Genomic DNA, 23,160 nt, shown 5'->3' with positions numbered 1-23,160 from the left:
GACCTGTGAACTTGAGGTACATCGATAAACACCAAACCTCAGCGAGACGCGTCATTTGACGTCACTTCCAAGATGTCGGCAAGTCCTGCTTCCAGTAAGCATAAACGTAAAAAAAAACTTTAACATCAGACATTAAAGGGATAGTTCACCCAAAAATGGACATTTTGTTATTACTTACTGACCCTCAAGTTGTTCCAAACCTGTACGAACTTCTTTCTTCGGTTAAACACAAACAAAAATATTTTGAAGAAAGTTGGTAACCAGACAATTGACGGTAGCCATTGATTTCTATAGTGGGAAAAAAGAAATACTGTGGAAATCAATGGCTACCGTTAACTCTCTGGTTAATACCAACATTTTTCAAAATACCTTCAACAGAAGAAAGAAACTCATACAGGTTTCGAAGAACTTGAGGGTGAGTAAATGAAAAAAAAAAAAAAAACCATTTTGTTGGGTGAAATATCCCTTTAAGTTTATGTAATAATATCTTAGTTTTTGCTTTTCGTCAGCTGTTTTCAAAGTGATTTTATGTTGTTTTTATTCTGTTTTTGCCATAATTGACACAAAAACACGATATGTGAATGTGACATCAATCAGCCTGGAACTCCCCGAGGTCTGAAGCGGGACATTTAATTTGAGATATTCCCACGTCCATCCTCGTCTGAAACGCAGCATATGTAAACTGTGTGTTTACACTGCTTATTAAAAATGTCGGGTGCTGGTGTTTCATATGGCATGTATTCGGCCAGTCAACGTACACTTATGTCACTGGTACTTCCAATTGTGTTGGGTTAGACCCTACTCTGAAGTAAGAGCTAATTTAGCTCCTCCAAAAGGTGCTCCTACAACTAAAGTCATTCCCAGTTCCTGAGGTGCGAACATGCCAAAAAGCGAGTTCGTCCACCAGTAGTTATAGGAACTATGAAAATGATGTGAAAGCCCATTTTCTGTTGCTCAGCGCGGCGAATTTGCATGCACTCAAGCGAAATTCCCAATAGCACCGATTCCTATTGGAATTATTGGATTTGTCTATTGAAACAAATTATTACAAAGAAACGGCAAGTAACATTTAATTAAAAGTGAAATTGTAGTAGAAAGTAGAAAGACTGAAATAGGATTTTCTTGTAAAACTCCAATAATCTGTTTTAATTCAAAATTATTGTATTTTCTTTCAGTGTATTTACGATAGAGCAACATTTTTCTGATGTGAAAACAAAGGAGCAGCTTGAGGCAAAACTTCAGCAGCTGTAGAAAGGGTGAACCTATCCCACTTGATCTTCAACAGAAATGGTATAAAAACTAGCAAATCTCACTTCCAGTGTCGACACAGCATTTGTGTGAATGGAACGACATGTACCTTGCACGGTAACTTGCTTGAGCAAGGCCTCCAGGTGCTCCTTCTCTGAGGCTGTGGCTTGGTGAAGCCAGGCCAACATGTCCCCAACATACCTGTTTGGATGATTGGATGTTCAAACAGACATGCATAAGCACAAACAGAGCTAAAAATCAATGGAAACACAATATTACTATACGCTGATTCATTCAGGAACGAGGCAAGTGACTGTCTTTCACAATGAATTATTGATTCGTTCAAAAATGCTGATTTATTCAGGAGTGAAACAACTGCTCTGAGACGCACAATGGTTCTGAAGCGTTCTTTAAAAACTATTTTTGCTGGTGAAATGGAGAAAAAAAAACAGACAATATTGTGCCTAAAATGTAACTCAATAGTAACTTCTCGTTTATTGAACTGTTGTATAAAATCAATATCACATTTGCAATCGTGCTCATAATCGGGGAAAAACAATATTCTTGTTCAAGTCATATTCCTCAACTACATCATTTAGAAATATAGGACAAAAAAATCATACAGGGGTGTATTTTGCCTCCATATCTTGAATTTCGGGGTCATTCTAACTTCATTCTACTAACCTGGACTCTGCAGGAGTGTTTTTTTTGGGTGGGTTTTGCAAAGTGAGTGTCAGCTCAGACATCAGTTTGACTTCTTTTAACTTTAACATCAATCTAGCGCATGTTTACATAGAAAAACAATGGAAAAGCAGCACAGTGAAATGCAAAAACACTTTCTATGTGATCAGCCTCTTACAGGTTTAGAGTGAAATGAGGGTGAACTTCCTTTAATACCTCAGTTTAGGGGTTTGTTCAAATCTCTAACCCTAACTATGACCAATTGCAATAGTGATGATGGCCTTAGCAAACGAAACAGGTAGGAACTGGATGACTAGATGATTAGTTACTTAGTGTTTCTTCTAGATTTGTAGTGGAGTTATAGATTTCCTGAGATTTGAGGCCATCACACAGTCAGCTATCATTACATCGGCTCCATATCCTTTAACACCGGACAGCAGGGGGAAATGCTGTTCTGAGAACCACCGCTTCCCACTTTTATCGACGTTCTGCCAAGAACCTCATGTTCTCTCCTCGGGTTCCTGACGGGAGGGGGGAGGAGGGCGTTCGAAAGCTCGTTGGGGTGCCGGCCTGGAGCACGTGCGACGATCCATAGATCTCAACAGCCCGACCTTTCTCTGAACCAGCGCTAAGTAATTCTATGAAAGAGGAAGCACTTCCCTGAAAGAATCAGGTTGGGTTTAATGTGCTTAGACATTGAATTGGATTTGCAGCTTCAGGATACGCAGCACATAAAGGAGCATGGCAGCTCTACATTTGAGGACGTTAATCAACGATGGAGAGGCTTTTAGTGGCTAACAATGGTGTGACCCTCGAAATGACCCCCAATTATAGCCGATTTGAAGTAATTATTTTTAGCGCACAGAAGAGAAAATGTCATCCATTGTGTTTCTGCAAGCTTTCGAATGGAATGATTCGCAATGAGTGCACTTGTCATGGACTCTACCTCATCGGATCGTGAGAGTGCATCTCTATGGGTCTCGGGGTCCCGCCCGGGCCCCCGCGGGTCAGGGCGTCAATAAAGCCTCGGACCACGGCAGAACGCCGCGCCGTTCCGAACTCATCCAGTGTGTACCTGGGAGAAGTAGAACAGAGTGAGAGTTAGAAATGAATTCAAGAGGTTTTGCTGGTTAGCACATAGCCCATGTTGTAACCACATGCTCTGCGGGCAAAAAGTATCCTTCTCAATTGAGGGCCATTCCAAATTAGTTTTTTTTTTTAAACACAATATATATTGCTAATAATAAAATTTTCTTTTAATGTAGAGTCAATACTTTTTGCAGTGGCTGATTCTTTTTAGCGGCCTGTTAAAACCACAACACTCAGGAGAGTGGGTTGTGAAGGGTCTGGAAATGTGCTCATTCTTCAGTTGCCATCAAACAACATTGTCATTAAAAAATAACTTCCCACGAGGCTTCTTGGTAATTAGACAAATGGTCACACTTTGTTGCTGAGAACTTCCATATATGATGACCCTCTAGCGAGGAACCCTATTCACAAAATAAAGGCAGTTCATGCATAAATGAGAAAAGTAAGCTTGAAATTATAAAGACATGGTATTTACTAAATTAAATAAGTAGCTTATATATTGTCATTGTACTAAAACCAAAATAATTATTAAAATATTATCTGGAAAATATTTAGATAACTATGCAAGTTATCTTTCAGAGTACAGTTAAAGTTATAAAAATGAAAAATCTTTTCTTATGTGAAATCTTTCAATTTCAAATACGATTCAAATAGAATAGTGTTTTGTGTAAAATAATTGTTACAAAGGAGATTTAAAGAGAATATTAAGATTTTTTTTTACAACTTTATATGCACAGTTCTTTTGACTTCATACTGTTGAAAACTAGGGATTTAATTTAAATAAATTCATGAACAACCTACTAATTTCAGTCCTTACAAAGTAAAATGAATGGGTAAATGTAAAACTCGCCTTTCTTAAAATATTTTCAGAAGACCCCCTAGCATAGTGGTTCCAAGGCTTTTTGACTCCAACTATCCATTATAAAAATCCTCACGTCTTTTTAAGATTATATTAGTTTACATGACTATTCTAGGTCTAGAAATCACACTTTTAAAATTTAAATGAATCCTGGTTTCCTTATTTTAATGCTTGTTTTGTCTTAAGTCAAGTCATCTTGAGGTACATATTAAAAATATGTTGTTTGTACATCTGTAGTATAAACAAGATTAAATGCCCGGGCCACAAAACAAAACAGACACTGCGAGACCTTCAGAACAGCCACCGAAATCAGCAAAAGAAAAATACTTTAGGTTAGAAAGACCCAGGGTCACACACCCAGACAAAAACAATGGAGGGCCCCGTTCGCAGTTAGGAAACGTGGCCATGTTTTGATCTACGGGCTGAGAACAGCCCTGCGCAGACTAAACAGTAGCGACCGCAACGGCCAGAGAAAAAGGGAGGAGAGGAGGGATGGAGAAGTTTGGCACGGATTCCAGGAACTCTGGGGAATTCGGGATGAAAAAAGAAGGGGACACAGACAGAAAGAGAAAGAATAAAAAATAACATAAGAGTGTGAAAAAAACAAAACAAGTAATGACAAGGAAACGGTCAAGCCCGTAAACATGTTTAAACGCATGACTGCGGCACCTTGGGAAACTGTATGGTCTATAAAAAAGATAAACTGAAGTTTTAGGAAAGATAGAAACGCAAACAATGTGAGAGTATCTGAACATTTTGGCACTTTTGAGGGATGCCAGGGATGTTTTCACAGATTGGCAGCACCGAAAGTAGCGATGAAGAAATTAAACAAGATAAAACATTACAACTGAGCAAGTTTGCAGACATGTGACACTACATACAGTATTTACACTATCTAAAGAAAGGTTTCCCATGAAAATAAACAATTAATCAAAATATTTTCATTCTTAGTGTGGCATTAAAAAGTAATACAACAGGTTGTGCATAAACAGATGTGAGAATATGTATAGATTAATTGATGATTTTCAATCAGGTTTTAGGAGGTCTTATTCAACAGACACTTATACTTCATAAGGAAACAGATTGATGGAAGTAATTTGTGTGGTATGGCTCTTTTGAACCTACAAAAAGCTTTTGATACAGTGAACCACTCAATACTGTTAGATAAATTAAGTATTAAAGTCCCCCTGTAGTCAATAATTTTATCCCTTAAAACTCATCTTTGATCACCAAAATTACATATTTAAATGTTTTTTTTTTTTTTCTGTGAAAAAAACCTTCATGCCTTAAAATAGCTTAAATGCAACTCTACACCCTTGCTTCATTTAGTATACCCGGAACCATGAATATGCTAATTAGCCCCGCCTCCACTCACTCATGTCAGCTCAGAGATCCACTCGGTCAACTTACTGAGGTAAACGCTGCACAATGATATCGCTCTTTACAATGTCGGACACATAACGGTAATTAATATGATTAGCCTTTTGCTTGACTATGTTGTCAAACAGCTAATAGTGAGTTGCTAATGTTACACAAACCATGTTCCAAGTTTAAGGAGAAAATACTCAGCAAAGGTGTTGATTTATGAATTTGCACATGGAAAAATGAATTTTGCTTAAAGCAAATTTTTAAAAACCACATAGACATATAAACAACATTAAAAACTTGATTTTCACCACAGGGAGACTTTAAGTGTTTCTCGAGTGCATGGTTGGCTTCTTATCTAACAGGGAGAGTTCAGAGGGTAGAAGTTGGAGGGATCCTTTCTGAGGGGAAGCTTGTAAATAATGAGTCCCTCAGGGTCGTGTACTTGGCCCTCTTTTGTTTTTTATATAGAAATCATATGCAAGCTGTTTGTGATTGTAACTTATTTGTATATGCTGATGATTCTGCTCTTTTGGTTTCAGATAAGGGGACTAGTAGAACACTTTAGCTGTCTGAAAACAAACTTCTATTACTATACATCTGATTCTGAGTAAAACAGAATACTCTTTTTTTTCTAATTCAAATTCCATAAAGTTGCTGAGTTGGTAGTCAAGTCGGCGACTGTGTAATATCAAATAGAACTTCAGTTAATTATCTAGGTTGCATTTTTGACAATTTAAGTGGTGCAAGCATGGCTTTGAAAGATTTAGGCAAGGTAAATCCCAAGATGTGTTAGTTTTTTTGGATAAAGAATATTTAAAATTGCTTGATTCAGGCTTAGTGCAATGCTATTTTGAGTATGCCTGTAATTCTTGGATGTCTAATTTATCTAGTATGAGGATGGGAAAGTTGCAAAAATCTCTAAATAAATTGATTAGATTAGTAGTAGGAATTAACTGTTTTACTAATGTGGATGATAACCCTTTTCGACAGCTTGGCTGGTTGCCAACTGAAAGAAGAGCAGCTTACCTGAAGCTAAAACTAGTACATATAAGTATTACCAATAGGGCCCTGGTTTATTTGAATGCATATTTCTCAAGGGTTAATGTAAAACATTGTTTCAATAGTAGACAAAGTCTTATGCATCTTAATCTGTGTCGTTGCAAGACCATATATGGGCAGAGGCTGTTTGAACACACAGTACAGGAGCGTAATAAGTTACCTATGGATATTAATTGTTTAACAAATAGTGTTGGTTAAGTTTTATAGAAAAAAAGATAGGATGTCTTAATGAATTTGTATTGTAATTTTGATGTATGTATTTACCTGGCAAAGTATTTCATGTTTTGTTTGTGTTTTTAGAGTCTGGAATAGAGGATTGTATATCCTGTACCAGAAATCTTTTCAATAAATATTCAATAAATATTCAATAAATATGTTGTGGTAATTGATTGTAAAGTTGTGCTTGTGCTGCAATAGCATGTCATTAAATCCATTGCTAGGAATGTGGTTTTTGCAATATTAAAGACCACAATGGAAACAAGTTTTCTTAAAGGGTTAGTTCATGAATTTTTTTTAAAAAATTGTCATCAATTAGTCACCCATCGTTCCAAACCCGTAAGACTTTTGTTCATCTTCAAAACAGAGAGATGTCTGGTCCTCCATCCTCATAAAAGAAATCATAAAACTAAACCAAATGATTTGAGTGGTTTAGTCCAAATTTTCTGAAGAGACTCGATAGATTTTCTATGATGAACAGATTGAATTTAGGCTTTTGTTCACATATAAACATTGATCTGCGAACATAAATAGAAGCACAACTGTACTTGCTTGACGCGTAAGAACGTGTACATACACTTGCCAAATGAAGACGGATTGTATGAAATGGATCAATCAAAAAACGTTGTTTATTAACGAGCTGTAGTCAAGCACTGACAGAAATGCAGTTCAAGTTAACGGCATGGTTCATAAGGTGCACTGCATACTGAATCTGGCTGCATGACGAGCGCGAGACGCAGCAGTGCACAGAACGCGTCTCTCTATATGTGATTGTGAAGTAAATGGGAGCGGGAATTCACCGCATTATGAACTCGTCACTTGAGGGAGTTAACACTGTTACGCAATACCCCCAACCTCACACCAAATGTTAGGCCCTGTAGATAGGCAAGCCTATATAAATATCAGGAAGAAGAAGACGCTGATATCTGGATTGAATTGATGCCTGAAGAATGCACTTCCACACAGCAGTCACGAGTAACAGCAGAATAGGCGGTTGTCTATGCTTAATTTGATTTGATGACAGTCACGAGACTGATTACTCGATCCAATCACGTTGATGGATAAAAATAAAATTAAAACAAACATGTAACGAGTAACGACCACAAACGGAAGGAAAATAGCGGAGTAAAAGTACAGATACATCACTTTAAATGTACTCAAGTAGAAGTAAAATTACACAATTTTTAAACTACTCAAAAAATAAAAATTTCTGAAAAAATTTCTACTTAATTACAGTAACGCGAGTATTTGTCATTCGTTACTCCACACCCCTGGTTCTTGCAGAAGCTCAAACGTGCTGTGTAACACGAGAATGAATCTCATTGGTTCTTGCGGAAGCTCAAACGTGCTGTGTAACACGAGAATGAACATCATTGGTTCTTGCAAAAGCTCAAACGTGCTGCGTAACACGAGAATGAACATCATTGGTTCTTGCGGAAGCTCAAACGTGCGGCGTAACACACGAGAATGAACCTCATTGGTTCTTGCAAAAGCTCAAACGAGCTGCGTAACACGAGAATGAACCTCATTGGTTCTTGCAAAAGCTCAAACGTGCTGCGTAACACGAGAATGAACCTCATTGGTTCTTGCAAAAGCTCAAACGAGCTGCGTAACACGAGAATGAACCTCATTGGTTCTTGCTAAAGCTCAAACGTGCTGCGTAACACAAGAATGGACCTGATTGGTTCTTGCAAAAGCTCAAACGTGCTGCGTAACAAGAATGAACCTCATTGGTTCTTGCAAAAGCTCAAACGAGCTGCGTAACACGAGAATGAACATCATTGGTTCTTGCGGAAGCTCAAACGTGCGGCGTAACACACGAGAATGAACCTCATTGGTTCTTGCAAAAGCTCAAACGAGCTGCGTAACACGAGAATGAACCTCATTGGTTCTTGCAAAAGCTCAAACGTGCTGCGTAACACGAGAATGAACATCATTGGTTCTTGCAAAAGCTCAAACGTGCTGCGTAACACAAGAATGAACCTCATTGGTTCTTGCAAAAGCTCAAACGAGCTGCGTAACACGAGAATGAACCTCATTGGTTCTTGCAAAAGCTCAAACGTGCTGCGTAACACGAGAATGAACATCATTGGTTCTTGCAAAAGCTCAAACGTGCTGCGTAACACAAGAATGAACCTCATTGGTTCTTGCAAAAGCTCAAACGTGCTGCGTAACACGAGAATGAACATCATTGGTTCTTGCAAAAGCTCAAACGTGCTGCGTAACACAAGAATGGACCTGATTGGTTCTTGCAAAAGCTCAAACGTGCTACGTAACAAGAATGAACCTCATTGGTTCTTGCAAAAGCTCAAACGTGCTGCGTAACAAGAATGGACCTGATTGGTTCTTGCAGAAGATCAAACGTGCTGCGTAACACAAGAATAAGCCTCATCTTGGCAGTAGCAATATGAGCCATTTTCATAACCATTAACTGACATCAGATAACCGTGGACATGTGAATATGTTGTTAAATCTCAGCGATTCTTCAAATAAATATTTAAGTCAAAAGGGTTTGGCTGACAAGTCTGGGAACCTGAGCTCAAAAATAGTCAAAATGACCGTAGACTGTTTTTGCTGGTTGTCATGGAGTTGTTGATAGGGTGTTCTGGGTGGTTGCTGGCCCAAGTCAAAAAAGCCCACCCATAAGTCATTCTCTGTGATCTCTAGATATGGTTCTGGTTGATTATGTATCTAATTACCTCTTCTATACGAAATATGAGGTTTCATTCATTGTCGTAGCACAATCGGTGTGGGACGTGCTGATGTTTAGCACTTACGGTAAGGAGTTTTCTCAAATGACTAGCCCTAAGTATGAGTAATAGTAAGAGTATGAATAATATCTACAACCTGTGTGGGTTTTACCAAAAATATGTTATGTAATTCAACTGAAATCAAAACATTCTGAGGAGAGTTTATTTACACGGTAGAAATATGTCATTTTTCTGGCTGCGTTCATTCATGCAAACCAAGTTGTTGTATCGTATTGATATGGCTCATGAACTCAAACCCACTAATCAATCTTGAAGGTTGTTTTCTTTTACGGAAGTCTGAACATTGATAATGTACTGACAGTTGGAGGAAGGTACAGTAAACACAGGAAACTGCTTCCATAAGGATGTGAGAGACTGACACCTTGTGGTATATGAGGGAATTGCAGTCTGGTTTTCCCTGTTGCTCACAGGTATGGGGAACAACTGTTCTGTTTACAGTATCGATATTAAATCTTACATAATCGCATGTACACTCTCTGTCCCACCTCTACAAGACAGTCTGTACCATAGTTAGGCAAATGCATCACTTTTATCTACCACAAAATTATATATACAGTACTGTGCAAAAGTCTTAGGCTTTTTTTGGGGGGGGGGGGATATTAACATGCCTAAGACTTTTGCACAGTACTGTATATATATATTAAAAAAAAGTACACAAACAAGAAACATAACAGATGTGCGAGTTTTTAATAAATTAATGTATAATGTTTTACATTAATTAATAACAATTTTAAAACAAGTTTAATTAATAGCAAATTTGCCCCTAATATATTTTTGTACAGTACATTTAGTTTTTAAATTGTTAATATTATATATTATGTAAAGTTCAGATTCAGTAAGATATGTCAGATTCAGTATTTTTTTTTAAAGAAATAAAAAAAAATTCCTGCAAGGACACATTAAAATGATCAGACAAATTCTAGAAGAAAATTCTATTTTAAATAAATGCTGTTGTTTTAAACTTTCTGTTTATCAAAGAATCCTAAACAAATAAATGTATCAGGGCTTCAACAAAAATATGAAGCAGCACAACAGTTTTCAATATTGATAATAATAAGAAATGTTTCTTGAGCTGCAAATTGGCATATTAGAATGAAGGATCATGTGACACTGAAGACTGGCGTAATGATGCTGAAAATTCAGCTTTGATCACAGGAATAAATTACATTTAACAATATATTCAAATAGAAAACAGTTATTTTAAATTGTACTAATATTTCACAATATTACTGTTTTTACTTTTTACCTAAATAAATGGTGAGCAGAAGAGACAAAAACATAAAATAAATGTGTTCCAACTTTTGAATAGTACTCACCACAAATTAAAAAGATTTTAAAAAGTAATGTGATTCATATGTCATTTTTTTATTGAATTTTTACTGGCTTGACAGGGCAATGTCACCGAGTTGGCCTCTCTACACTTCTACTTATATATTTGAACAAATCTCAAACAACTTAAACAGACAACCTTGTACCTTCATCTTTTATCCAATTTCACATACTATATTGCTTCAGATCAATATTTGTGAAGTCGTAATTCTCCCTCAGAGCTGGCTGGCTTGAACCCATGCCTCTGAACACTTTATTAAACAATGTTTTAAAAAGCCTACAGAGAAAATGTGCGTGTAAAACACCACTGCTGAGAAAGGACGTGCATTGTTGTGCTCTACAGGCACTAGATGACTGTGTTGAAGTGCATGTGTGAGCGACAGAAGAACTCACTTATAAAGAACAGGCCGATCCTGGAGAGACTCCATAGCCTGACTCAACACGGGAGAAATATCACATGATTCCTGAGTCAACCCTCTGCACTCATCTACAGACAGACACACAATCATCTATGAGGCATCCTACAACACTAAGCCGCATTAATTACTTCATGTATATTACGTAACTATAATATAGTACTGAATTATTAAATTCATCATGAATGTAAAACAGGAGCGGCATAAGTCGTTCTATATGCAATGTTCTGTTCCAAATTCTCTGGCAGTAGCAGCTGTGCTTATATTCCAGAAACTTCTCTCTGGCCTCTGCTGTGTGTGTGTGTGTGTGTGTGTGTGTGTGTGTGTGTGTCTCACTCACTCTGAGCCCAGCGATAGAGCTGCTCATATGCCGTCTCCTGTAACACCGCCATCTGCTCCATGATCTCCAGCCTGCAGTTAAAGCACAGATATCACTGAACATCTACATGGAAAAGAGCAAGTCATTTTCCAGGTTTTTTTGTTTTTTTCTAAGTCTGTTTTATTCTACTGTCTCTCACCCTGCCGTTTGCTGGTTGGTCCTCAATAGGACCTTCACGTCTTCATGGATGTTCTTCACATGGTTCAGAGCTCTGAAGAAGTCCTGCACAGTAAAGACAGAGTTCACTACACTATTACAGCTGATTCGGTCTACATTTATTTTTCAGTTAGTCTGCAAGACATGGTTTCATCTGAGAGTTTCATCTGAGAAGATCGTGTAACAATTTAGTTGAGAAAAATTGGAAGATTGAGTTGAGAAATGTTTGTAGACTTCTCCTGCCAGCTCACTTCTAGGAAATTTCATCTGTCTGTTCTGCATGTTTTGTTAAATGGGATGTTAAAAAAAAACTAAATAAATTAAATGCATTAGCTTGATTATTATAATTATTGCATTTACAGTCAGTGAAAAGTAATGCATAAAAAAGTACTTTAAAATGTAATGCATTACTCCCTAAAAAAGTAGGGCTGCACAATATATCAAAATATCGCAAATGTATATATCGCGATATGAACAAAAGACAGAGAAAATCACTCACTTGGCTGAAAAACTTTTGTAGCTTTAATAAGAATCAGTATATATTTAATTCATACAGTGAAAACTAAGTAGTGTTTTATTTTTACATTTGATTATTCAGTTTGTGTTTTCTTGTCACAAAAATAATGTGAAACACGTATGTAGGTTATGTAATTTTAAATATATTTTAAAGATAATTTAAGTTTATTTTACACACTTTAAGCATTATCGTATCGCATATCGAATATTGCATTATTTAATGAGTTATCGCATTTCGCATTTTTCTTCAATATCGTGCAGCCCTACTAAAAAGTGTTACTTAGTAACTTTTTATGGGAAGTAATGTTACACGTTACTTTTACATTACTTTTTCTCACCTTAATAACAAAGTGAGGTTTTTTAAAATAAAATAAAATAATAAACAAAAACAAAATTGAACTGAATAAGCCTCAGGCTGAAGGAAATGCACATTCACACCTCTCCAGTAGAGGGCGCCGCTCAAACAAACATTTCAGCTGCTGCTGTTTACAGAAGAATAAGACACAGGAGAAGAAAGTGCAACACTTACTTTTCCAATAAAAAATAAAACATGAAACACAAATGTGATGTTTATCTAGTCATTTTTGTTTATTCGTATGGTTGAATTGGATTGTCAAAGGTCAGCAGCAGAGACATTGGTTAACAAAGTGAGATTAAATAAAGTATATCTGTGTTATTTAACATTTAATTATTGCAGGTTTGAGTGATATTCTGAGTCTGCATGTTTTTATTCATTTTGAGGAATACTGAAAGTGTTTTTGTGCAAGTGAGATGAGTAAATGCATGTTCACATTAGTCTAGAAAAGATCTACTATAATCATCATGTTCACACACAACGCCTCTGCACTTACTCATGATTTCTCTCAACATGGAGAGCTGTCAGTCAATACATGAGAAAACAAAGTAACTTGCATTACTTAATTGAAAAAGTAACTCAGATATTTTGTATGCGTTACTTTACTAGTTACTTTAAAAAAGTAATCCGATTACACAGCCTAACTCACATTACTTGTAATGCGTTACCCCCAAAATGGTTCATAATTATTATTCAAGATGAAAATAATGCTGCCAATCTGCCATCTCGCGGTTCAAAGGCTCAAAAGAATACTCAAAAGAAATTTGACAAGCAGTTTCAAGTAGATAACATGAGGTCACCTCTGTGATGGGTCCATCTCGTGCGGAGCGTAACGTTGCCATCTCAGCGCTGGACAGCTGGAACTTTAACAGGAATGCCTGGGCCACCTGAGCTCGAACCTCCAGCCGGTGACTGAAGACAGAAGGAAATGCCATTGAACTTTGAATAACAATTCACTGATTTCAGCAGTCATACAAATATATCGAGAGAGAGAGAGAGAGAGAGAGAGAGAGAGAGAGAGAGAGAGAGAGAGAGAGAGAGATAGAGAGAGAGAGAGATTTTCATTTGGACAAGACATATTTGCATTTGTTTCACATTGACATACTCACAGAAAATTCAATCCAAAGCAATGTCCCTGAGCCAACACTAGATGGCAGTCACACTCTTGTCAGAAACACAACCCACATTTATACTTTTGAAACAAACATAGCATCAGTCTTTCATCCATTCCTTTTTCAGAAAAGATCACTGTAAAGTAGCACTGGGAAAAAGGGCTTGAGGCGACATTATTTGAACAAGAACATCTATAAAGTATGACATAAGAACAATAGCCGTCATGACAACCGTTGTCCTCAGAGAGCAACTCGCTGCTGATTCAGCCCTCTTTCATTTCTCTGCTTTCCTCTCACCAGTAAAGCCTACCAGCACTCAGACCATGGATTCAGTTTGTACATAGACCATATTAACACTGAATAAACATGTCAAACTAAATTACTCAGGGTAAATACCATAAATACCACATTTTTTAAATGACATATTTTCAGCCGAATGATCAACAGCAAAGTTAAAAAAAAATGTACAATCTACTGGACAGACTGTACAACTATCCTTTACAGTGTCTCTACCCTGACTGAGGTCTGTATAATGTCTAATTTTCTGACTAATGTCAGAAAATGCAAAGAGAGAATGAAAAAGAGAGACAATAAATTTGACGAGCCTAGCCAATAGAAATCAAGTGTCATTTTTCCCCCAACAACTATAGCTAAGATGTTTCAGTGTAATGTGTTTTACAATAACATGGTGGTAAAGGAACCCTTAGGCCTATTTCATTAGCAATTAGCAAAAACTGTTTAGCCTGAGGGCAAGTTCAAATCATACTAGGGGTGGATTTATTAAAAATATGAACAAGCATGCAAATTACAAATAAAATGACAAATACAATAAAAGATACAAATGAAATAAACAGTGCTTTACTTTTTTCAGCTATAGTAGGAGTAGCATTCAAGTCAGAAACTGAATTAACAAATGTTAAAATGAAACGCTACATAGACTGTATGAATTAAACACTCTAAAAAATGCTGGGTTGTTTCAACCCATGTTTGGGTCAAATATGAACGGTTGGATTTGTCCATATTTGACCCAAACATGGGTTGAAACAACCCTTTTTTAAGAGCGAATATACACTGATTTATTTATTAAAGCTACTTAAGCTATTTAGTCAAGATCAGTAAGTGATTTTCTTTTTGTATTTTGTTGTTTGATTAACATTTTTGACAGACTGCAGTTGGTTTATTAGGCTGCCGTCACTTTAAAATCGAATGCACGGATCTGATATACTGATACACGTGTATCATAATATACTGACACGCATCCGAACGGTTTACCTGCACTTAAGATGTAAATGACTGTGTTTATGTAAACCTTGTGTGTATTCGACGGTTTAAGCGCAATAAGATGTGAAAGAGAACAGTTCAGTACTCGCAGAAAGTGTGTGACAAAAAAGCTTATGTCAGAACAGCATGCAAATAATCTGGCAAGGCTTTAAAAGGCATGCAAATAATGCAATTTCATTATGGCCAAGAACTGTAATGTCACATGAGCGTAACCCAACCGCTTCATTGGTAAACGTGATGTGAACGTTGTACAGTATGTTGTGAACTGCACTGTAGCGCGTTCACAATCTAAAATCGAGATGTCGCACACCAGATGTTCCCCCAGTTTAGTACATAATGTTACCTTAACTCTCCCCATGGCTATGTGCTTGTAACAGTGTTTAACATGCCAAAGGAAGCATGTAAGCATTCAGGGGATGTGTCTAGTCGTGTGGACTTGCTTTGGGATCATATTCCATGTTTCCAGGTTTCAAAGAAGTATTTGGCATTTGCTTTAGGCCAGGGGAAAGATATCCGACCTGGAAAATTTGAACAATGAGAACATGTCAAAGATGTATTAAATGGCAGTAATTCCCCGCCACCCAAGGTTTACCTCTTCAGGGTGGGTGTGTGTGTGTGTGTGTGTGTGTGTGTGTGTGTGTGTGTGTGTGTGTGTGTGTGTGTGTGTGTGTGTGTGTGTGACATCGTAAATGTCAGAGAAGATGTAAATTACAACTCAAAGACAGAGGCAAGCTTGCTGGAAAGAAAACTGGAATTTCAGGCATCTGGCTTAATGGAACATTTCACCGCTTTAATCTTTCTATTAAGCTTTATTTTTATTTCAGTTGTCAAGCTCTAAGATGTTCCTAATAAATACTAAAAGAAGGAATGGAATATGTTGCACATGTTGCTTTCCAATAAATAAAAAGTTGTCAATTCATGACTTTCTCATCACTTATTTTTTTATACTTAAAATGCATTGTTGTCGATAAGAATAGTATAATTTACTTTGGTGATCGGTAACGGTGATCGTATCGGTCAATGCTGCTTCCAGTGACCGCTAATCAGTGATCAACCCCAAAAATCCTGATTGGAGCACCCTTATTTTTGATGTTTTTATAGCACTAAACTTTTATTACTGCATTAAAAACTGACTAGTGCATTCTTAAAACTTCCTCTTTTTGCGTTTCTTGTCAGAAAAAAGGTCATATGGTGTGGAGTAAACAAAGACAATTTTCATTTCTGGGGGAACTAATCCTTTAAGACTACAAAATCACACTACGTTCACTGGAGTGTAACAGTAAAAATTGTACTAACAGATCCACAGACGGCAAGTTTTGTGCATTTATGCTCAGATGAGCATGGCTGACTTCACATCAGACACCACACTGTGATGGAGTGTGTTTCGTCAATCATCCTCTGGACCTCCTCATGAGAACTTGCCGGTTCCACAAGATCACTCCAGAACTATAAGACGTCAGAGAAGAAGAGAAAAGAAAGTGCACTGAAAAAAGTGTGAGACCATGACACAATTTTCACTTCGAGTCAAGCAAAGTCTAAAAATATCTAAAAAGCACAGTCACATGGAATACCTAAGCGCAGTCTGTAAAGCTCAGTGCTCGTAACCGCACAATTACGGTTCTCTATTCTCTACAGCAGGGGTGTCAAACTGCCACAGCCCTGCAGAGTTTAGCTTCAACCCTAATTAAACTCACCTGATCAGCTAATCAAGGCCTTCAGGCTTATTTGAAAACTGCAGGTGTGTGTGTGTGTTGAAGCAGGGTTGGAACAAAACTCTGTAGGGCTGTGGCCCTCCAGGAACTGAGTTTGACACCTGTGCTCTACAGCACCAACTACATTACATATACAGTTGTGTTCAAAATAATCCAGTCCAACATCACTAACCGGATCAATCACTGTTTTTGGTCGAACTTATATTTCTACATGGCAAATCATTTACTAGTAGGTGTAGCAGAGTAATAGTAAAACAACAGACCCAACAGTCATGACATGCATGCTGCTGATTTAGTGTAATTGAATCATTAATTGAAAGGCGCGTGTTCAAAATAATAGCAGGGTGGAGTTCAATTAGTGAGGTTATTCATTCCGTGTTATTCAACTGTCAAACAAGTGGCCCTTATTTAAGGACGAAGGCAGTACTGTACTGTACATTGTGGTTATAGTGCATTTCTCTCTGAAAATCAGGGTAAAATGGGCCGTTCCAGACATTGTTCAGCGCACTTTCATTAAAAAATTGATTGGAGAGGGGAAAACATATAAAGAGGTGCAGAAATGATAGGCTGCTCAGCTTAAATGATATCAAATGCTTTAAAATGGCAACCAAAACCAGAAAGACGTGGAAGAAAATGAAAAAACTACCATTCGAATGGATCGAAGAATAGTCAAAATGGCAAAGACTCAGCCAATGATCCGCTCCAGGGTGATCAAAGAAGATCTAAAGTTACCTGTGAGTACTGGCACAATTAGAAGACGCCTATGTGAAGCCAAGCTATCGGCAAGAAGCCCCCGCAAAGTCCCACTGTTGAAAAAACGACATGTGCTGAAGAGGGTACGATTTGCCAAAGAACACATTGACTGGCCTAAAGAGAAATGGCGCAATATTTTGTGGACTGATGAAAGCAAGATTGTTCTTTTTGGGTCTAGGGGGCGCAGACGGTTTGTCAGACGACCCCCAAACACTGAATTCAAGCCACAGTACACTGTGAAGACTGTGAAGCATAGTGGTACAAGCATCATGATACGGGGATGTTTCTCATTCTACGGTGTTGGGCCTATCACATACAACGGATCATGGATCAGTTTGAGTACATAAAAATACTTAAAGAGGTCATGTGCCAAAGAGGAAATGCCCTTGAAATGGGCGTTTCAACAAGACAACGACCCCAAACACACCAGTAAGAGAGCAGCATCTTGGTTCCAGACCAACAAGATTAAAATTACTGTACGGAGTGGCCAGCACAATTCTCAGACCTTAATCCAATAGAAAACGTGTGGGGTGACATCAAAAATGCTGTTTTTGAGGCAAAAAAAAACAAGAAATGCAGAGGACTGTGGTCTGTAGTGCAATCGTCCTGGGCTGGAATACCTGTTCACAGGTGCCAGAAGCTGGTCGACTCCATGCAACACAGATGTGAAGCAGTTCTCAGAAACCGTGGTTATACAACTAAATATTAGTTTAGTGATCCACAAGAAAGCTAAATCTTCAAGCATTGTTCAGTTTATACAGTAAATGTTTGACTTTGTAAAGAAAAATGCAGACACTGCTATTTTTTGAACAGCCTAATATTCTCTTTTCTTCACTTTCTATAAAGTAATAACAAATTTGATACAATTTTCTTCATGTTTTGATTTCGAATAGAATGTGCAATGTTTCCAATGCATTTGCGTGTATTGAAATAAAAATTATTAAGGATTTTGAGCTTTACTCACTTTTTTAAACACACAACTAATATATATATATATATATTTTTTTTTTTTTTTTAAGCAAAAATTATATTCGCAGATTGCTGGGTATTATTCGAAAATCGCACCCCTCCCCCACATGTACACACAGATGCATGTATAGGCTACACACCAGAGAATGCGAGCCAAGCGTAGTGGTGTGACGCTTAAATATAACAAACTAGGGATGCACGATATATCGGCCACCATATCGGTATCGGCCAATATCGGTTCATTCTTAATGTTATCGTTATCGGCCCAGTAAGAAAATTTGGCAGATATATTAAAGCTGATAAATAATGTATTATTTCCTTCAGCTGAGACTCTTCAGATGCGCACTGATCAACATGATGGTTTTGAATTGCTTGAAATATGATTGAAATCACTTCAAAAAAGGAAAATACGGATATGTGCAACATGAGCAGCACAAGGCTCTGTCATATCGGCTACATAAAACTATAACGAGAAAATCATAATTGTGTGTTTGGGACATGGCTTTTAATGGTGAGACTTTTGTTTTTGTATCAGGCTCTCAAAAATGATATAAAAATTTGGATTTTAGGTTTATCGGCCAATATATCGGTTATCGGCATTCAAATATAAAGAATCATCGGTTATCGGTATCGGCCAAAATTCTCATATCGGTGCATCCTTAACTGAAACATAAGTTTCAATATAATGTTCCTCTGACTAACACCTCCTCCAATCAAATATACTGATTATCAAGCGCAACATATTACAGAAATGAGTGGTGAAGACATTAATCAATGCCTCAACCTACAAAAACAGAAGTCCAGAACACAAAAGCAGCAGGCTTGCCTACTTATTGACTTTCTTTAACTTGCTATGTGCATGGGGGTGTATGAAAGACGGAGAACATTTGTGTGGGTGGGTAATAAGGTCCCAGCTTAATTAGCACAATAAGATAACGGACCCTTCTGGATATCAGGATTTTCACAGCAAGCCTCCACTTACATCAAATATCACTACCAGAGAAAGAGCCATCAAACTTGAAAATACAGTTTATCGAAGGACCCTTCAGAAACCAGAACAACAATAACATGGTTTAGACCAATCAAAAATGGTCTGAATGTTACAGTATGTCAGTTACACTTTCCTATCTATTGACAATCCATCAGAAAAGGTGCTGAGCACATCTCAAAATTACACTGGTTGGACAATCATCAGTTCTCAGCAAAAAAAAATAATAATAATTGCATTCCGAGGGATAAAAATTAGTTTGGGATTGGGGGGGTCATGTATCGTGTGCCATGAATTATTAGCTGCCAAGAGAAACCACCAAATTATCAGTAAATGTAGCAAACATCAAAAAATATTTCTGTTTGACTTTAAGGACATTTGTGTCTATTTTTACTTTTGTAAAAATTGTGTTGGGTTGACACGACGTCTAAGTGTAAAATTAGGGTCCTGAAGCAAAACCGGTTGAGAAACACAGGTTTACGGCATTATTTCACAGAGATGTCATAACATACTAAACTATCTGTGGCTGATCTTCTGTAATGAGTGTTGGATGCAAGAGGCATCACCTCACATCAGACTTCAGACAGGTGACGGGCTACAGCCTTCAGAATGACACTCACTTCTTGCCTCTTAATGAAAAGGTCTCTCAACACCAACTAAAGCTTCACTGATATGAGGAATATATAATGAGAGGGAGTTGAGTTGATATAATGAAGGTTGTGGAAAAACAATGCTGCCAGGTCGTGGTCTGTTTGACTGTCCTTGGTCTTTTATGTTGGAGCTTTCAGTGCTGTCGCAAAGTGGCATTTGCATTCATTCTCAGTTTCAAATGAAACAGTGCTCAGACTTTTCCACTGACATCAAAGTGCTTTCAACATCTTTGATACAGAAGGGGAAAAAACATCATGTTACACCACAGAGAGTCTAGAGGTTTAAGAAGTGAAAAATTGGGGGCTCGTCCGGAATCACGCTGTAGTTTATATGCAGAAAGCGTTCTGGAGTAAAGAATAAAAACTTCAGTAATTGATCAAGCCTCTCAAAAACTTGAGCCTCTACATCAATCAATCAGTTAAATGAAGCTATGAAAATTAATAAATGAATGCATTTTGTATAAATCAACTACTGTTGCAGGTATTTCGGCCACACAATTTTTCTCGCTCAATATCAGTGACAGAAAGATCATCCAGCAAGATGAACTCCAGACTGAGAAAGCTGAACACCAGCAGCTGAGTATTAATATTTGAGATCCTGCTTTCTGTCCTCTTTGGAAGCATGACAAGCCATGTCCTGACCTGTCCGTTGCACAGCTGTCCCTCTGGGGACAGACACGATCAGGCAAGGTTAAAAAGCAGCTGGATAAGCAGACACAATCCCATCTGGCTGATGAAAATGTCACTGAGACAGGCAGTGTCTCAACAGAACACCAGGACAACACAATGTGGAAGGACACTGTATAGAATACCCAATGTGACTCCATATGGGACGATGCAGCAAAACGTATATTAAATAGGTGTAAAGTGGACACATTCTACAGTTCTGCATTTTATTTTTGTCCCCTAAAGTCAACTTAATGGTAGTCATAATTTAGTTTTCACGACCATTTTCTAACTGACCCTTAACATTAACAAATTTTCGGTGAAATTTCGTGAGCAAAAAGGTCCATTGTATTTTGTCCAAAGCGTACCTATGTAAGAAATACCACTCAGTATACCAAACAAAAAAGAGGAAAGGGTATCTTGTTTTAAGTGACATGTCCCCTTTAAACTGAATGAATTTGAAACCTCACGAAATTGCATGGAACGAACACTAAGCATTTTTATTGGCCTGGACAAATATTTCCTGACAGCATTTTATTACAATACATTCCAGAAAAATAACCTCATTATAGTTTCATCAATGTCTCTTTCTCCATCTCCCTCTCCACTCCATCTCTTCTCTCTCACTTGTCTGTCTTTGTGTGGCACACTGTGGATTTAGACAAACTCTCCTGCCGGACGAGTACAGGGTTGATGGCAGCAGAGCGTGGAGACGCCAGCTGTCCATCACAGCTGTCAGCATCTCCTTTGGTGCCAAAATCAAGGGCCGTTCCACAAGGTCAGAGATACGGTGGACTCTCGCTTCTAAAACAACAGGATTATTTCCTCTTCCAATCTCAGACTCGTTTAATCACACAAACCTCTGAACTTCCATCTCTCAGTCAGTTCATCTCTTAATCAAAAGATCTTATTCCGTCTTCACAATGTTCCCCATCCTCATTGAAGTCTGCGCCTCTTTTCCAAAGCCTAATGAGTTCCCAACCTACTGAGACATCATAAGCCCGTGCCTGGCGTGAAGTTTGTTCCAAAAGTTATGTTGACTTCCAACACCAGACAGCATCACAGTTTTCCCCTCACATAGAATTCAATCCACAATGTGGATTGTGGTAAACTCAACAGAAAAAAAAAAAAAATGAAGAGATGAATAAACTTGTCAACTATAAATATACTTATATTTCATTCCGTGCTATATTAATAGTTTATATACACGTTCAAAACGTTCAAAAGTTTGAGCCTGTACGATTTTATTTAAAGTTAAAGAAGTTACTACTTTTAAATAGCAAGGACACAATAAATGTATTAAAAGGGACAGTAAAGACAAATGATTTCTGTTCTATAAATTCTCAAAATAAATATATAGAGAAATTATTCTGTAAATGCTTTTCTTTTAAACTTTCTACTTATCAAAGAATCCTGAAAAAAATCATCAAATCATCATATTAGGCTGATTTCTGAAGGATCATGTGACACTGAAGACTGGAGTAATGATGCTGAAAATTTAGCTTTGTCATCACAGGAATAAATTATATTTTAAAATATATTCAAATAGAAACCAGCTCTTTTAAATTTTAATAATATTTCACAATGATTTTACTGTATTTTTGATCAAATAAATGCAATTGTCTTTCAAAAACAAAAAATCTTAGATCACAAACGTGTGTGTGTGTGTGTGTTAATGCCAAACTTAACTGGAATCAATTGTGAGTTGCTTGTAGAGTATTTTAAAATCAAATTAAAAGTAGCAATATGTAAGAATGTGCTTAGGACTAAATCCTCCAGAATCTGTAACACTATTAGCAAATAAACATAATACAAATCACGGTAACACTTTATTTCACAGTGTCCTTGTTACATATTTTACATGTACTTACCATAGTAATACCAGTAGATTATGCATAATTACATGCAACTAACCCTCAACCAAACCCTAATCCTACCCTAACCCTATAGTAAGTACATGTAGTTAATTAATATTACTCAATACTTAAATATATAATTACACTGTAACAATGACACCTTAAAATAAAGTGTAACCCAAATCATTGCCTCATAGCAAATGTCACAACTGAATGTAGTTGACAATTCTAAACTCTCCACTGTCAATCCCACAATCCCCTGCATAAGCCTTCCGCTCAGCTCCGATAGAGACTGAACAGAAAACACACACTCAGCTCTGCACCAACGGACATGTACACGCTGCCCATGGAAAGCCGACAGCAAAGTACCTCACTGCTATCTGTTTCTCTCTCTTCGCTTCTCATTGGTCCACCACACGGCACACCGAAAGCCCAGCAGACTCAATGCACCGTCAGCCCTCTCTTCAATCAATTCCACACAAATGACTTTCACTGGCAGTCTCTCAATGGCCATAAACAAGCACATTTCACCAGTGAGGGCCATAAACCTGATCTGTGGGGTCGCAGGTAGTACAAGATACGCTGAATCTAGAGCCTCGATTTATCATTCTGTGCCTTCACCTTGAGTCTCAGACCAAGAGCCAAATTCCCTGATAGGATTTGGTTCGACCAATCAAGTCAACAAGGAACACAGTCGCATATACCAGAATCCTCTTCTCTCCGTGTCATTA

The 23,160-nt window shown here is 37.5% G+C and overlaps 1 protein-coding gene across 1 annotated transcript in view; it reads right to left on the bottom strand.

The window, feature by feature from the left end:
* cog6 (component of oligomeric golgi complex 6) overlaps positions 1–23,160 on the bottom strand; it is a 46,150-nt gene that overhangs the window by 16,493 nt on the left and 6,497 nt on the right. The window contains exons 5-10 of the mRNA XM_084125384.1: positions 13,243–13,354; positions 11,555–11,637; positions 11,377–11,447; positions 11,014–11,107; positions 2,876–3,004; positions 1,358–1,449 (exon numbers count right to left, since the gene is read on the bottom strand). Coding sequence (XP_083981510.1) covers positions 1,358–1,449; positions 2,876–3,004; positions 11,014–11,107; positions 11,377–11,447; positions 11,555–11,637; positions 13,243–13,354 — 581 coding nt within the window. The remainder of the gene's footprint in view (positions 1–1,357; positions 1,450–2,875; positions 3,005–11,013; positions 11,108–11,376; positions 11,448–11,554; positions 11,638–13,242; positions 13,355–23,160) is intronic.

Source organism: Abramis brama (genome assembly GCF_963993115.1).
Source record: "Abramis brama genome assembly, chromosome: 10".
NCBI classification, from domain to species: Eukaryota; Metazoa; Chordata; class Actinopteri; order Cypriniformes; family Leuciscidae; genus Abramis; species Abramis brama.
This window is presented reverse-complemented; position numbering and strand designations above follow the sequence as displayed.